The 17,519-nt window shown below is 37.9% G+C and overlaps 1 protein-coding gene and 1 long non-coding RNA gene across 3 annotated transcripts in view; both read left to right on the top strand.

Moving 5' to 3' along the window:
- The first annotated feature begins 2,842 nt into the window (after nucleotides 1–2,842).
- The window catches only part of LOC143757206 (uncharacterized), a 40,811-nt gene continuing 26,134 nt past the window's right edge, over nucleotides 2,843–17,519 (top strand). Inside the window, exon 1 of the long non-coding RNA XR_013210442.1 lies at nucleotides 2,843–2,930. This is a non-coding gene — a long non-coding RNA (uncharacterized LOC143757206). The remainder of the gene's footprint in view (nucleotides 2,931–17,519) is intronic.
- On the top strand, nucleotides 6,763–17,342 carry atmin (ATM interactor). Of its 2 annotated transcripts, XM_077248161.1 has the most exons (5): nucleotides 6,763–6,939; nucleotides 7,106–7,218; nucleotides 11,701–11,826; nucleotides 13,325–13,524; nucleotides 13,771–17,342. In XM_077248161.1, the coding sequence occupies exons 1-5, from the start codon at nucleotides 6,891–6,893 to the stop codon at nucleotides 15,488–15,490; spliced, it is 2,208 nt and encodes a 735-aa protein (XP_077104276.1). In that variant the 5' UTR covers nucleotides 6,763–6,890; the 3' UTR covers nucleotides 15,491–17,342. The 2 variants fall into 2 exon arrangements, with proteins under 2 accessions (XP_077104276.1, XP_077104275.1); XM_077248160.1 differs by lacking the exon at nucleotides 6,763–6,939 and having other exon boundaries at nucleotides 6,946–7,218.

The following is a 17,519-nucleotide window of genomic DNA, read 5'->3' as shown; positions in this document are numbered from 1 at the left end:
AAACCATGGTTTACTGGGAAACTCAAACACCTTCGTCATGCCAAAGAGGATGCTTACAGAAGTGGGGATAAAATCTTGTATAACCAGGCCAGAAACAGATTGACAAAGGAGATCAGAGTTGCTAAAAGGAACTACTCTGATAAACTGAAAAACCAGTTTTCATCCAACGACCCATCATCAGTCTGGAATGGCCTGAGGAACATCACCAACTACAAGTCACCATCCCCTCGATCTGTGGACAATCAACACCTGGCTGACGATTTAAATTCATTTTACTGCCGGTTTGAAAAGCCCTCATTCACACCACACACCCGGTCTGATCTGCACTTCACACTTTCACCATCACCTCCTGCACTCCAATTATCACTCCCCCCTCCTGCCATCCAACCTGAGCTTAAGGTCTGTGTGGAGGACGTGAGCCTAGTCTTCAAAAAACAGAAGACTAGGAAAGCCTCAGGCCCAGACGGCATCTCATCTGCTTGTTTAAAAGCCTGCGCTGACCAACTGGCCCCGGTCTTCACGCAGATCTTCAACAGATCATTGGAGCAGTGTGAAGTTCCATGCTGCTTCAAACGCTCCACTATCATTCCTGTTCCCAAAAAACCCAAAATCACTGGACTTAATGACTACAGACCTGTCGCTCTCACGTCTGTGGTCATGAAGTCGTTTGAAAGACTGGAGCTGGCCCACCTGAAGGACCTCACTGGACCCTTGCTGGATCCCTTTCAGTTTGCTTACAGAGCAAACAGGTCTGTGGATGATGCAGTCAACATGGGACTGCATTATATCCTGCAACATCTCGACAGACCAGGGACTTATGCAAGGATCCTCTTTGTGGACTTCAGTTCGGCCTTCAATACCATCATGCCTGGTCTTCTCACAGCCAAATTGACCCAGCTCTCCATACCATCCTCGATCTGTCAGTGGATCACCAGCTTCCTGACGGACCGGCAGCAGCGAGTGAGACTGGGGAAACACACATCCAAGACACTCACAATCAGCACCGGAGCCCCCCAAGGGTGCGTTCTCTCCCCACTGCTCTTCTCCCTGTACACTAATGACTGCACTTCTAAAGACCCCACTGTCAAGCACCTGAAATTTGCAGACGACACCACTGTCATCGGTCTCATCCAAAACGGTGACGAGTCTGCTTACAGACTGGAGGTTGAACAGCTGGCTGCCTGGTGCAGTTATAACAACCTTGAGCTGAACACGCTCAAAACAGTGGAGATGATCGTGGACTTCAGGAGGAACAGCCCAGCACTCCCCCCACTCACCATCATGTACAGCACTGTGGAAGCAGTGGAGTCATTCAGGTTCCTGGGTACTATCATCTCTCAGGACCTGAAGTGGGACAATCACATTGACTCCACTGTGAAAAAGGCCCAGCAGAGACTGTACTTCCTTCGCCAGCTGAGGAAGTTCAACCTGCCACCGGATCTGCTGATTCAGTTCTACTCAGCCGTCATTGAGTCTGTCTTGTGCGCTTCCATCACTGTCTGGTTTGGTTCAGCTACCAAATCAGACATCAGGAGACTACAACGGACAGTCCGGACTGCGGAGAGGATCATTGGTGCCCCCCTGCCAAACCTCCAGGACCTGTACTCTTCCAGAGTGAGGAAGAGAGCAGGTAAAATCATCACAGACTCCACTCACCCTGGACACCACCTGTTTGAACTGTTACCGTCAAGACGGAGACTCAGATCACTGGCCACAAGAACATCTCGGCACAGGAACAGTTCTCATGAACAGTTAACACTCCTCCCAAGGCATATGCCTGTAAGTGCAATACTCCCACTGTTTAGTGCAATATCCTACAACTCAGGTGATACTTATATGTAGATTTATTTATTTATAATATTCAAAACACTGTAAATAGGTTCATAATCTGTAAATCTGAAAATGTCTATTCTGACTAAACCCAACTGTGATAGTTTTATTCTCATATATTTATATTTTTATTTTTTTTATTCTTATAATTTGTAGTATTATGTTTCATGTTGTATTTGTATTTGTATATGTCCACTGGAAGCCTCAGTACCAAAACAAATTCCTTGTGTGTGCAAGCACACTTGGCAATAAAGCTCTTTCTGACTTGTAATGCAAGTCTAGAAGGACAATCACAGTATTGAACTCCCGTCGGACACCGAAAACATAATTTTTGGGTTGCACAGTTCCTGGCTGCTGTCCGAATAAACTAATTTTGCATTTTTGGGGATACTCTGCATTCGGGCCAATTACCAAGATCAGAGCCCTCTCCCCGGACAGCACGCCAAATACGTTTACCAATTAAATCTATATGACTTATTTGTAAGTGTGAACTCGTGAAATGATGTTTTATTAACGTAGTTCTGGAGGAACACATCAAAATAAGCCACTCAAGTGCCACCTGCTGTCTACAATCAGTAGCCAACAAATACTCTAGTATCATCAGCTGTCTACAATCAGTAATCAACAAATACTCTAGTATCACCAGCTGTCTACAATCAGTAATCAACATATCTACCCAATCAGCACGAAGGCAAACCATATTATCACAGTCAAACCCACCTAAGGATTCTCTACAGTCTTCAGAATCCCTCCACCACCCCGTCTCCTCTCACTCACCAGGTCACTTCCTAAACCGCCAATAATCATGTGGGAAAACACTTGTACATAAATTGATCACTTAGAAATCAAAACTCAGTTTTGAGAAAGAAAGAAATTATTTTTACCCCCATGAATTTCTGTTTTTAGTGTAAATTTTTTGTGTAAATTTTTCACATGTGTGTGTAGTTTGGTGTATATGAGGCTAATCATTTGATGTTTGTGTGTAGTGTTAATATCCAAAAACAAAATTTTATGTAGAGTTAAAATAGTTTTGAACGCAGTGTTTGCTTTTGCAAGAGATGTTTGATGTTTTGCATGTTGTGTGTGTTTTGTGGTTTTATGTGTAGTTTCAAGAAATGGAGCCATAGTTTCAGAAATTGTGTGTAAGCAATTTGAAAAAAAATCCTGTTTATTTTAGTTCAGGACTCCAGGTGTTAGTAATCTGTACTTAATCTTTGTTTCAGACAGCAATTTTTTTAACCCACGATTAACTATTCGGCCTACTCACAATTTAAACCTTGTCCAGGAAACCAACCCTTGAAAATATCCGTTTCTGCATTGATAACTCATAAAATGGGGTGTGAGCTCAATTTAAATTACAATTACAGACAAACACAATCTGATTTAACTATTAACACACAAACAATTGTACTTTTCACATTTATGTTAATAGCCATTTAGAAATCATTCACAGTGCAGGGCGGAAAAATAAAGTGAAGGGCATGACAAATCATGACATAAGGCTGACATCACACACAACGTACCAATGCATTATCCCAAATGAACAATTATAACGCTTGATGTTTGCCTACGTGCAGACCAGTATTCGTGCGGGTCACATGACGTCACTGTTGCTTTGCGCCGCCATCTTTACGACCGACGGTCTCAGTAAAGCCTGCAATATGTTGTGCAGTTGGCTGCAACAACAGCCGAAAGAGGAACCCCGAACTGGTATTTTATTCTATACCAAAAGAAAATGATAGAAGAAAGAAGTGGTTAGCTTTAATTCGAAGAGATAATCTCATATTGCATCATGTCTCATCTTTCTGCGCGCACATACCCGACCCGAAGCGTGCAGCCATAGGCCTTATACAGCGCGCGAGTAATGAATTGATCTCTGTTTCGTGTATGAATGGACAAATACACACAACATTATGTTTAAATGTCCGTTTTGGAGAGTATTCACGTGAAATATGTCAGCTATGAGTTAAACAAAGTTGTCATCCACCAGGAAAACAAACAAGCATGCAAATGGAAATTATCGCGGCCGGAAAAATTATCAAGCTCATTTTTTTAATTGTGCGATTAATTGATTTATTGACTATCGCGACAGGCCTAATCCAGATTAATGACAGCTAGCCGTGAGTGGCTAACAGCTGGCAAGCTACCAGCTGTTAGCCACTTAGCTAGCTAACAACTTGCTACCTAGTCAGAGCAAACTACCACCAAAATCATACATTTGAATTTTTTTTATAATACCTACATTTCCCATGATTAAACATACATCCTTGGTGGCCAGGTGTCGCACATTTACGTCTTTTACCTATCCAGCCACACAGCGCCGCCGCTCCCACCATGCGCATCACGAGCTGTGCCTAGGGCACAAAGTGCTGAGGGGGCATTAAAAATAGCCTAATGAAAAATCAATCATCATATCATAGTCATAATAATTATAATGCCGATTGTATTTCAGAACAGAAATATTATTAGGTACTTTTTAGGGATGTATATAACAAAACAGGTGGAACAAGAGTATTTAATTGCTCTAGAAAGTAACGATGGTCCCGCCGCAGCCCCTCCCCCCAAACACACTCAACTTCCCAAGCTTGATTGAGCGTTAAAAAGTTAAAGTTAAACTGGCAAAAATAAAGGAATCATAGGAGGAATTATGCTTCATAAAGGATATATATATCTATTGTGCATAACCCCTCCCCATACAGTATATATATATTCTGTGTGTGTGTGTGTGTGTGTGTGTGTGTGTGTGTGTGTGTGTGTCTGTGTGTCTGTGTGTGTGTGTGTGTGTGTGCATAACCCCTCCCCATGGATGGCTTGAAGGCTTTCAAGAGTACTGATGCATATCAATATGCTGTGGCTGCAGTACCGCTGCTAGCCATTTAAACAAAAGAAAACTGGGGGTAACAAACAAGGATCGGAGCCTAAAATTTAAATTTTCTCCAGGTATCTCTGTCTCTCTCTCTCATTTAAATGGGCAGTTTGGGCGGCCATACCGGGCGAGATCGGTCGTAAATATGGCAGCGTTCTATTTGGTAGTGACGTAGGTGGCATCTATTAATACCATTAGGACATCCTTCATGAATAAACATGGCTTCTGATGTTTGTATATGTATATACCAATCAGAGACTTATGCCGCGTTCCAGGCAACCTGTAACTCGTGTTTTTCCAACTCGTAACTGGGAGTACATCGATCTAGTACGAGTTCACGGGTGGGAAGTCACGGGTTTGACTGCCGTTCCAGTGCACTTTCACAGGTATAAGGTTTGAAAAACACAGGTTACAGGTTGCCTGGAACGATGTACTCCCAGTTACGAGTTGGAAAAACACGGGTTACAGGTTGCCTGGAAAGCGGCAATACGTACCATCACGTCACATATACAAATATAGTCTCAAACACAGCAATTTCATTGGCTACTGTGCTTTTTGCCACGTTAACGCGAACAAACAGTGTGTGTTGACGCGGTCAAATTTCACACGTTTTTGTTTAAATACTTTTGACCCCGATCACGTTCCATAGACTCTTCTCGTTTTTTTTCTTTTACTGTCTATGGTTTTAATGGTTTTAATAGACCCCTTTACAGTTGGTAAACATGATCACGTTTTTATGTGGGCGGAGGTTAGGTGGAGGCAGAACGATCCCCCTGGCTGCTTCACTAACGTTAGTTTGCAAGTTTTGTTAGCTTGTTTTTTAACAATGACTGGAAAAAATCTGATTTTATCTTAATGTGCAAGGTCACTCACTGTCCAGGACCGCGATTGTAATTTTCAAAAGTTAATTTTAACGGACGGAACCAGATTGGCTGACCCGTACACGCTCACTCAATGGATGGACGATCTGACAGGATTAACGTTAACGCTAGGCTACCTCCGGTTGAGGGGCCTGACTTCAACACCTATCCGATAGAGAAACAGAACGTAAAGAGAAACTGAGGGCATATAAATCTTTAGATGCCTATAACTTTGTGCTGAATGGTCATGTACAATACTTGTGTGGTACGATCCGCAGTTCTGCCTAGCCAGCGCCAAGAAGATGACAATGTAAAGAGTGACATTACGGTGCACTTTTAATGATGTGAATATTTTCTAGGAATAAAAATTCCAGATACAGCATATTCATTTTTCATTGATTCTAGCACCCAACAACACAACAAGATGACATTCAATAATAATAATAATAATAATAATTTAAGGTCCTTATTATGTAGCCGAATCTGTGCTGGTTTGTATTTGCCGCCACCAGCTAGCGCCGTGACGTAATTGTGACCAAAAGGGGTCTATAGAGAGCCTAAGTCCCTCCTCTTCCGGTGGACCACCATGGGACCTTATTTCGGAAAAATGTTGTATTGTAGTCAATGGCGAGAGACAACAAATATTTTGTTCTCGTTTGAATTGTGCCCTGAATTACACATGTTTGTCAATTTAAAAGACACATTTTAAAGTCAAGAAAGTCACAGTTTGATGTAAAACTGTTGAGGTATAAGACTGTGAAAATACGTAATTACAAAGACTACAAACCCAAAAGGCGCGCATGTGCCGTCATACCTTTTCTCTCAATGAATTAATCTAACTTTACTGAAGCTAACGTCTGTCATTTTTTATATAGTCTAACGTTATAATCGCATCATGCCTGTGTGTTTTGTACCAGACTGCACACATACGAGCTTGGTGACGTACATAGTGCGAGACGAGAGATGTAGTTCATTGAGCGGTTTTCACACAAAACTAAATGTTACTATTCTGGTTTATGACAAACTGCGACTTTCTTGACTTTCATAATTATCTTTTAAATTGACGAACATCATGTGTTTAATTCAGGGCACAGTTCAGACGGAATAAAAAGATAAGTTGTCTCACGCCATTGACTACGATACACATTTTTCCCCCGAAATAAGGTCCCATGAGCCGGAAGCGGAGGGAGCAGCTGGTCCCATAATGGCGACAAACGACGTCAAAGGTCTTTGCTGGGTGCGAAAGGGACCAGGAAATGCAGGCGCAGAGCGTTTGTTTGTAAACAGTTGCTTAATTTATAGAGAAAGTACAGTTAATGTACACCCAGCGCTGAATGTGGGCGTGTAGGTCATCCGGAAGTGAATGTGCGGGGACTATCTGTGGTGAGTTGGTTGCTATGCGACGTGTCCTGGAAGTGAATGTGTGTTGTTGTAGAGTGTTGAATCATGGCTGCTTCAACAGTCAATAATGATAGCCGTCACAAAAGACAAAAATGCAGCGAGAAGCTGCCTTTACAAGACAGAGAGATTATTAAACCCTCCATAACAGAGCTCACCAAAGAAGTGCGGACCAACATCCTCTGTACGGTGGAAGGATGCGGGAAGATTCTGCCTAACACTCCAGCACTCAACATGCATCTGGTCAAGTCCCACAGAGTCAAGGTACAACACCATGATACATTTGCTATTTTAATTTTCTTTTGTCTTTCTAATGTCTTTTCACCTGAGTTTTCTCTTCTGTTTTAGTCTGTTTATTGTAATTGTCTATTGTGCGCGAACTAAAATTAATTAATAGTATTTGAATTAGGCCTGTTACTGAACTGTTACTGTGACATGTATTAGGAGAAGTGTTGTGCACCAATAACTTAAATGTTTCATTTTAGGAGAGCGGAAGACGGGATTAATACAACTTTAGTATTTTCTTACATAATTTGATGTATTTACATTTTATCTGTCATAATGCTGTTGGGTCTGTCTGTGAGTTGTTTAGCCTAGATCAGGGCTGGGAAACTCTGGCCCTCGACATCTTTTTCCTGTAGAGTTTTGTCTAACCCTAATCAAATACACCTGAGTCTTCAGGATAACTCGAAAGATCCAGTCAGCAGGTGATTTTGATCAGGATTGGAGCTAAACTCTGTAGGATAGTGAATATGAAAGTGTGCTCTGAAGATAGAGACATGTAGATATATAATATGTAACTTAGGTTATGTCTTTATAGTATCCCTTTCTGATTTTTCCCGAATTCAATGACAATCAAATGTTTTACTCCACTTTAAACACAAAGCTAGCTATATAACATGCACTAGTTTTGTATTTTACAAATCAATCATCAATGTCAATGGTAACACTTTACAGAAAGAAGGTTCATTAGTTAACATCAGTTAATGTATTAACTAACATGACCTAACCATGAGCAATACATTTGTTACTGTATTTGTTCATCTTTGTTAACGTTAGTTAATAAAAATACAGGCATTCATTGTTTGTTTATGTTAGTTCACAGTGCATTAACTAATGCTAACAAGATTTTAATAATGTAGGCTATTAGTAAATGTTGAAATTAAAATTAACACAGATTAATGAATGCTGTATAAGTGCAGTACTTTATTGGTTCATGCTAATTAATGTAGTTAACTAATGAAACTTATTGTAAACTGTTGCCATGACAGTTTAATTTGAAATTTACTTCTACTAAACCAAAATTATAGTTGCAAAGCCCAGATAAGAAGTATTTCAGAAATTCTTGTGCTTGACTGCATGTGCCATAATATTAAGAGAAACCACACTGAATTCTCTTAAGTCACACGTTATCCTGAGGATGTTGAGCACCTATCAACTGACAATGCATTGAATGAGAGCTGCTTAACGGGCTGACAGCCTGAGTGACGTAACCCAGGGCCGTTTTTAGTCTGATTTCTGAATAAGAAATTTCCAGCCATGAATAAACACAAGCTATATAGAAATTTGCTGTTTGTTTATTTGTTGTGCAGCCAGGGAAAGCAGTGCACAGTTTTTCTTCTTGTTGCAACATGTCTCGTAAATGTATAAAATCCAATCTGATCGTTCAGACTGAAAATCATTAAAGGAATATCGTAGTGGCCAAAAGTATGGAAGTATCTTCACTCGTTATTCAAAATGTATTAAACATTTGTTAAAGGGTTTGTAAGCATATTGCGTAATTCTGCTTGGAGGCAATTGTTTTATTTGATTAATAAAACTTTAAAGTCATTACAAATATCCTTTATGGACATCACATTTGGCCACTGTAGTTCATCCATAAATGATAATTCTTTAATTATTTACTTGTCCTCATGCTGTTTTCAGATGATTTTGTCACTTGTGGTAAATGAAGATATTTTAAAATACTTGAAAGTGTATTAAAATACTTTAGAATATAGATATTTAGATATTTAAATATTACATATAAATATTTAGATTACTTTAAATTATAGTTGTATAAATTACTTCTACAAGTGCTTTTTTAAATTGTATTATTTAAAGAGTTAAAATCAATAAAGTTGCATCCACCCTTATTGTGAGAATTTAATATCACTGTATCGTCCGCTAACTGACTAATAATTATCTCTGTATTTCCAATGTTAATCCCTTTTACAGTATATCATGTACTCTCTTTATTGGCTTACTTTTCAGTTATAATGGTAACCATGAAAAACTTGAATTAGTAACCATAAATAGTTAATATAATAATAGTAAGATGTCTAGGCTGTGTACAGCCAGTCAGATAAATCAACAGGAAAAATAGATGAGGAAAAAAGCTATTATGCAGAAAGTCTTTTACCTACCACAAAATCACGTTGTTGTGTGTAGGTACAATAGATACTGTTTGCATGTGCCCCCTTTTATATGTTGACTCAACATTGACGTTATGGGGACACACTCCCATAGTCAGTATAGCTGACGCTATGAGAACACCCTCCAGGTGTGATGATTGGCTGTACAAAATCATTTCAATTTATTAGATGATGTTGCTAGCACCATCCACCAAGGTATCGCATCACTGATGCCTCAAAAATAACATGCTTGCGGCATCACAACTTAGATTTTTCTTCTACAGGAAGACCGTTTATCTGTCTGTGCCTATTTCTTTTTTTCTTTTCTCTCCCTCAGGTGCTCTTTGGTCATTTCTGACCGAATTTGTTTTCATTTTGAATTTTTAAAAATCAGAGCTTCATTGGAATGTTACGAAACTTGGACTTTTATGGCATTAGGTATGTGATCACACAAAAAAATTGAGGTCATGATCCGAGTAGGCTAAGTGGTCGTAAAAAAATAGTCAACCTTGTACTCTTTGGTCAAAAATGACCGACCATAGGAAATGAATGGGAAATTGACAAAAACACAAAAAGTCAGAACATTTTTGTGTGTACAATCTACAAATCGGCCACGATGCAGAAAAAAGTGTTCAAGAATGAAGGGGTGACACTCTAAAACACCAAGAGTGCAAAACAGACACATTCACCCACAGACACACACACACACACACAAACACACTTTTTATACACATACACCAATGATTTGTGACCGACCATAGGAAATGAATGGGAAATTGACAATGCAGAAAAAAACATGAATAGTGAAAAACATAACATAATTAATTATTATAATTAATATATATATATATATATATATATATATATATATATATATAATTATTATTACATTTATTAAAATAATAATTAATATGTTTAATAATAATAATAAATTTATGTTTAAGAATAATAATAATAACATTTAATAATATAAATAATAATGTGCTGTGAAAAAGCATTACTGTTTATTTTATATATATATATATATATATATATATATATATATATATATATATATATATATATATATAATTGTAATGTTACCTGTAACAAAATGCTTTCTCTGTATTCAGGTTTGACTATAGTAATAATGCAAAAACGTGTACACTTCACATCAAATTTTTTTTTTTTTTTTTATAAACCATGCCAAAAAGTATTATTTGAGAATTTAAAAAAAAATACATTCAAATCCACATCACAAGTAAGTAATTTTGTCCAAAAACAACTAGAGAATTCACAAGCCTCTCCATAGAGAGCTATACAGGCATCTAGTGGTTACACCATGAAATGAAATGTTTAATGTTATTTTCTCTCAACAGATGGCGCTAATCTGACTTCAAAAATTGGATTGAAAAGGTCTGGTCTCTGTTCATCTGAAATACTACAATAATTGAAAAAATATTTTAGAAAAATTTGGATTTTTTTATTATTATTTTCAAAGGCAAAAATGGACCATAAATATCGCATAAATGTTAATAAGTAACATCAAATTCTCTCAAAATACAAAATTAAAAAGAAAAACTATTATTGAACAAAAATAAATTGCATTGGTTTTACTGGGATGGAGAAAGCAAAATTTTTAATTTTTAGGTGTCCGGTCACATCTGACTGGGAAGATAACACGTGTGACTCCGAAACGAAGAGCACCTGAATTAAATCACTATATAAAAAAAAAGAAAAAATCTAAAACTTGATAAGAAATAGTCTTTGAGATTGCTTAAATGTAATCCACCTATAAAAAAATTTAAGTAAATGTGTCCATAAACAGCTGGGGAATTCCCATGCCTCTCCATAGAGAGCCATCTAGTGGTTATGACATGGTTCTACACTTTCTCTCCACACTCTTACCAGATGGCACTAATCTGACTTCAAAAAATATTTTTTGAAGGCCAAGTCTATTTTAACCTAAAAACCTAAAATATTTTAACCTAAAAATTTGTAAAAATGTTTTTGTATTATTTTCAATGGCAAAAATAAATATTAATAATTAACATCAAATTCTCTCAAAATACAAAATTAAAAAGAAAAAATATTATTGAACAAAAATAAATTGCATTGTTTTTACTGGGATGGAGACCGGGAAGAGCACAAGTATGACTCGGAAACTGGTTAATAATTCTCTTCAGGGTGAATGCAATGGCTTTTCGACATGTGTATCTCATATTTCCATAGCGTCAGCAACTAGTGCAGCATTGAGTACGACAGTTACATGTAACTGAGACTTTTTTTTTTTGCCACTGACACAAGAAGCAATATCATTGTTGTTTCTTTGTCATCTTTTAAAGTAATTTCTCACTGTTTCTTTTGATTTCAGGAGGGTCTGGTCAATCCTACAGTAAGAAAGGACATTAAGGATTCACAAAAGTTCTACTGTTGCCCAATAGAAGGCTGCCCAAGAGGACCAGACAGGCCCTTTTCTCAGTTTTCGCTTGTTAAACAGGTACTTGCCATTGTTATATGTTTCATCGTATTATTTTTCTCTTCACTGTTCCTTAAGTTAGGGCTATTAGATATGTCAAAAATAAGATCACAATTATTTTTTAGCATATTGATCGATATTGATATTTATCACAAATTCAATATATAATTTGATAATGCTGCCAGCTTGAATATCTCGACAATGACTAAGCCTAGAGAAAGCAGAAGGTTCATTTATTAAATTTTAGAATAAATGTTAACAAAATAGAATAACGTAACATAAACTTTTAACTGAAACATGCTTTTTCTGCCTTAAAATAACAGAAGTTAGGTTGCCTTGTAACTTATTAAAATGGTTGCAGCAAAAATCTCAAATATTTGAAGTACAAGTACTGTATTTGGTACAACAAATACAAAAATTATATAAAAACAGCGTTATGTGCAATTAAAATGTTTGTACAACTCAATTTTAACCATGTGAGCGCTTATTATTAAATAATTGTGATTTAATTCATTTTTATTTTGATTATTAATAAAAAACTTTTTTTTTCATATATCTGCAATTTTTGGTTTTGGCCCAGAATTTTTTTTCTTTGCATCCCTAATAAAAACTTATTTTGTGTGAACTGGCCCTTAATCTGCACTTGGTTGCTTTTAAGAAACCCAAACCACTTCCATAGTTGATGTTATGGTACCTTTTTTCAACAATTTCCTCACCTTTGATGGTAACGCATGTTCGGCTTCTTTTTCGTTCCTGTTTCCTTTGCCGGCTCCCTGCAGACTGACTGGATGTTTTTGCAATTATTTTTGGTGTGATAGACTAGTAGGGTTATGCATATAACGACATACATTTTATTTTCGATCTCGATATGATAGTTTATCTCCCAGCCTTACTTTCAGTAAACTGACACCGTTTCATTTGTATACTTTCCTATCACTCAGTGGTTCTCAAAATGGTGTATGTGAGAGCGTACACAACCAAAATGCTGAGTTTTGCCATTCATTTATTCTGCCCCACCAGTAAATAAAATTAAATCCGAGCATGCATTTCTAACTGGCAAAATGCCGCCTCTTATGTAAAAACAGGAAAATGGTAGTGCCGTAAAAGATCAAATACGTGACATCCAGGTAGCCAATGGATTCAGTGTTGAATAGGAGTAATGTAGGAAGAGGACCATAAAACATTTTTTTAATTTAAAAAATCTTATAACATTACTTATGACTTTGTAATTGCATTCATACCACCCTTATACCACCATATCACTAGTATCACCTGTCTTTGCATTTAAAAAAGTAAAAAAATTACCTTAAAATCACTTTAAGGGAGGAAATATTGTCCCTTAATGGTAAAGTTGTGACTAAGTGGAAGAGAAGGATGTTAAGTGCCTCAGGGGGTGCGCCAAAAAGTTTGGGAACCACTGCTATAACTTGATATATATATATATATATATATATATATTATGTCCTGCTAGGAAAACAACTGCTAACTAAAATGTTTTCTTATCTTACTAATGGCATAGCACTTTATGAAGATGCATGCAGAAAAGAAGCACAAGTGTTTGAAGTGCAGTAATGGCTACAGCACTGAGTGGGACTTGCGGAGACATGCTGAGGATTGTGGGAGGACATACAGCTGTACTTGTGGTTGTCCTTATGCCAGTAGAGCAGCACTGCTGTCTCATGTCTACAGAACAGGCCACGAGGTTCCCAAGGAACACAGGTACTCTGTTTATCTGTCTAAGAATTAAAACTGTGTTTTAGTGCTGGTATATTTTGTATTGGGGAAAACATGAAAAAGATTTCCCCCGTCGCTTACTTAATTCATGATAATAATCTTCTTTCTAGTGGATATCATGTCTGACCTCACCTTGGACATTATCTTTTATTAATATCTTATGTCCTAGTTTAAGGTTGTTAATCATAGTGTGTCTTGTTAGAATGCTCAGTGTCAGTATTTGTCTTCTAGATATCCACCAGTGAAAAAGAGGAAGATGGAAAGATTGTCAAGCAGTGCAGCAAATAGTATGCCTGATGAACAAATAAACGAAATTCCAGACTCTAAGAAAAAGCTCACTGAAGGAGCATTTTCAACCATACTAGTCTCTGAAGCCCCAGACAGAGCACAACACAACACTAACCAACCTGGAAACATCCAGAAGCTTCTTCTCCCGAAGCCCAAATTGGCCCTAGTCAACGTTCCTGTTATGCAGTTCACCCACCTGCCTGTTCTCCTCCCCTCTGCAGAGAGTAGTGCCTTGAGGTTGTTGGTCTTGTCTGTGGATGCACAAGGGTCCGTAAACACTGTGCATATTTTGTCACCGTCGGTCGGCACAGTCGTGACTGATCTGAACAACAAGACTTTCAAAGAGACCTTTCCTGTACCTACATCGGGCCCAGAAACTTTTAGCACAGGAGTACAGGTCAATCGTGAGATTCAAGTCTCTTTGGGATATCCAAACAACAAAAGCACATCAACAAACATTCAAACTGACATCTCATACCTCAAAGGGATGGATGCTGGACCAGCGACTGTTTCCCCCTGCTGTGAGGCCTCAGTATCCTCTTGCTCTCAGACAGACATCAGTGTAAGCGCTCAGATTCAGCTGCCTATTAGTGTGCAAACCCAGACACTACCCTCTCGAATCAAAGCCACTTTTTCCATTGGGGCACAGACAGATGTTTTCAGTTTCTCATCCTTTAATGTGACCCGAGAAACCCAAACAAGCTGTTCTGTAGCTCCAATGCATGAAAGCCAGATGGACCAAGCGATGTGCACAAATCTTTTTGATACTGATACACTCAGTGTCTCCACTCAGACTGCAATGGCTGATGCGACTTTTAGAACCAGTGGTTTAGAAGATCATCTAACCAGCACTGGAGCAGGGCTTTTTGAGGACAAGGCTGCTGCATCCATGTGTTTTGGGGCCCAGACTGACATTTTGCACCAAAACACAGTTGCTGACAACCAGACTCAGACCATGATACTCTTTCGTGACCTTGAGAATATACTATCTGACACCATAACTGGGGCAGCTTCGAGCTGTGGTTCAGGTTTAGCTGCGCATGAACCGCATCACGCTGGTATTGACTTTGACTTTGAGGAGTTCCTTAATGCAACACACATTCAGACTCAGACAGACGAAAGTGGCTTGAACAGTCTGAACACAGAGACAACTTTGGAACTCCTGGACATTGAGACACAGACTGACTTCCTGCTCTTTGACAACCTTGGTAATGGGCACAACAGTGATGTTGGAACAAGGGTGCAAACAAATGACCTGGAGCTGGAGATGTTTGACACCCAGACCCAGACAGACCTCAACTTCCTGCTAGAAACGAGTGGGCACATGCCCCTAGGGAGTATCCTCAGACAGTCTAGTTTCAGCATGAGCACGGAGTCCTCGGACACAGAAACTCAGACTGAGATCAGGCCTGCTCCGCTTTCTCTGCCTTGCTCCCATGATGGGCAGGTGAGGCTCAGCAGTGCTGAAACTCAGACCATCTCCAGTTCCTTTCACAGCCTTGGCCACCTCTTCCACACTAGCAATGAGACCCAGACAGCAGTTGATGACTTTCTTTCAGCAGACTTGGCCTGGAACATGGAGTCTCACTTAAGCTCAGTGGAAACCCAAACGTGCGAGGAGCTCATCTCATTGTTTCGACACAATGAGAAAGCCAAAAGCTGAAGGATCCATTAAAAGTGATTTGTTTAGTTTACATAATGGAGTCATTCCTAGTATCTGTCTCAGCAAGGGTGGCAGAACTTAAAAACAGTCCCTTAAAATCATCTAGAACTCAGTCTGTCAGATAATATTTGTGTAAATACTTGTAGAATCCTAGACATAATTCAACAATAAGGTATTGCATATCTGCCCAAATCTAAGGATGTATGAATATACCTTTGCAGCACTTTATTACCTCATTATCAGTCTTCAAAATATATTGGTAGTCCTAAAAGTATTTTGTTTGTTGTGTGTGTGTGTGTGTGTGTGTGTGTGTGTGTGTGTGTGTGTGTGTGTGTGTGTGTGTGTGTGTGTGTGTGTGTGTGTGTGTGTGTGTGTGTGTGTGTGTGTGTGTGTGTGTGTGTGTGTGTGTGTGTGTGTGTGTGTGTGTAAAACATGTGTGTGTGTGTGTTCAAAAATTATAAACATTCGTTCCACATGTAAAATGTCTTGTCTCGTAGGTATACTTTCCAGTCTGATGTTTAGATGACTTGAGTGTTATTGTCTTTATATTTTTGTTTTTCTGAACCTTGGGCTGTTTGTTTGCTTTGTGATGTATAACAACTTATGTTTTATTTATTTGTGCAATGCTCTAGACCCATCTACTAGTCACTGTGAGTAAATTTGGGTCTTGATTCATGACAGAATTCATGTAAATATTTCTTGCTGACTTTTATGGTTTATTATTTTTAATCTTTACATCCTAAATCAGATGAATTTGCATATTATGCATGTTTCAGATGTCACATTTCCTTAAAAAAAGGGAGCTGGGACATTGCTCTTCTTTACTGTGATTTGCATTCTTTACTGTGAGTAGATTCAATTAAGCAAAACGCAAAAGTTTACAGTAAAACAAAATCTTTAATATTGCTTTAGAATAAAGTAATATTAAAGGTTTTGTTTTACTGTAAACTTTTGCAATTATTGAATATGTATCAATTTTGTTGGGATATGTTCTAATTATATCAAATACCAGTTTAAACTTGCTATATTATCCCTTTTGTTGATGCCTTAATTTAAGTGTTAATTGCTTTTGATGGAGATAGTGAAATCACAGTGCTGCTTAACGGAGGGGAAGCAAAATTGCTGTCCTTTGTTTGAGTTTTTATTTTCTTCATTTCATAAGATATTTTAGTGTATATTTATTTGGTTTTGGTTATTTTGAATGTTTGATCTCGAAGTTGGTGTAAAATCACTAGCTCATTCACTGCTTTGGCCTTACTACACTGAAAGCCAACCATAACTTTATTTTCAGTGTGCGTGCACACACACACTCAATGTATATATTGGAAATTCCAGAAGTAGAATGTGACAGTGTCTGTTTCCCTTATGACGTTACATTGGCCGCTTCTCAACATTGTAACTGCAAAAGAGCTTTAGTATTTTCATGCCAAACATTAGAGACTCTCATATTCAACCACTACATGCATTAAAATGTTATTTAGATCTTGGAAATAAATACTGCAAATGAATATGTGTTCATTTTGTTTAGGCAATGATGTCATAGTAAAAACTTCCTATAGAAAACTTGAAAGAGTCAGCTAAGCTTGTGTTTCTCTGTAGAGTGCATGCATTTCTTTTTTGCCAAGAATAACTTTTGTGTTGCTTTTTGTTTTTTGTCATTATCAACATGTTTCTAACTTAACTTGGTATAAGACATTATTTATAATTGTGTATATTAATAATGATATAATGATTATTTTTGTTCTATGAAGGCTGGTAGTTTGTACTTTATGGCTATGTTCTGTTGTTTAGGCTATGCTGATGCACATGAAACCGCAAAATAAACTGCAGAGAAGCTTTTTTTGGCCATTAATCGAATCAAGCATAATGCTGTTTAAATTACACTAATACCATAATGTGATTTATTATTTTCTTCGATTCTCTATTATTGTCAAGAGCAAATATGATTAGTGTCAACAAATGATTCTGTTGTAAATAAAGTAATTTTGGCACATGGGCACAGATTTATAGGACACATTTCCCAGATGTC

This window comes from Siphateles boraxobius, unplaced genomic scaffold (assembly GCF_051911475.1).
Source record: "Siphateles boraxobius isolate OS27281-9 unplaced genomic scaffold, OSU_SipBor_1 30, whole genome shotgun sequence".
NCBI lineage: Eukaryota > Metazoa > Chordata > Actinopteri > Cypriniformes > Leuciscidae > Siphateles > Siphateles boraxobius.
This window is presented reverse-complemented; position numbering and strand designations above follow the sequence as displayed.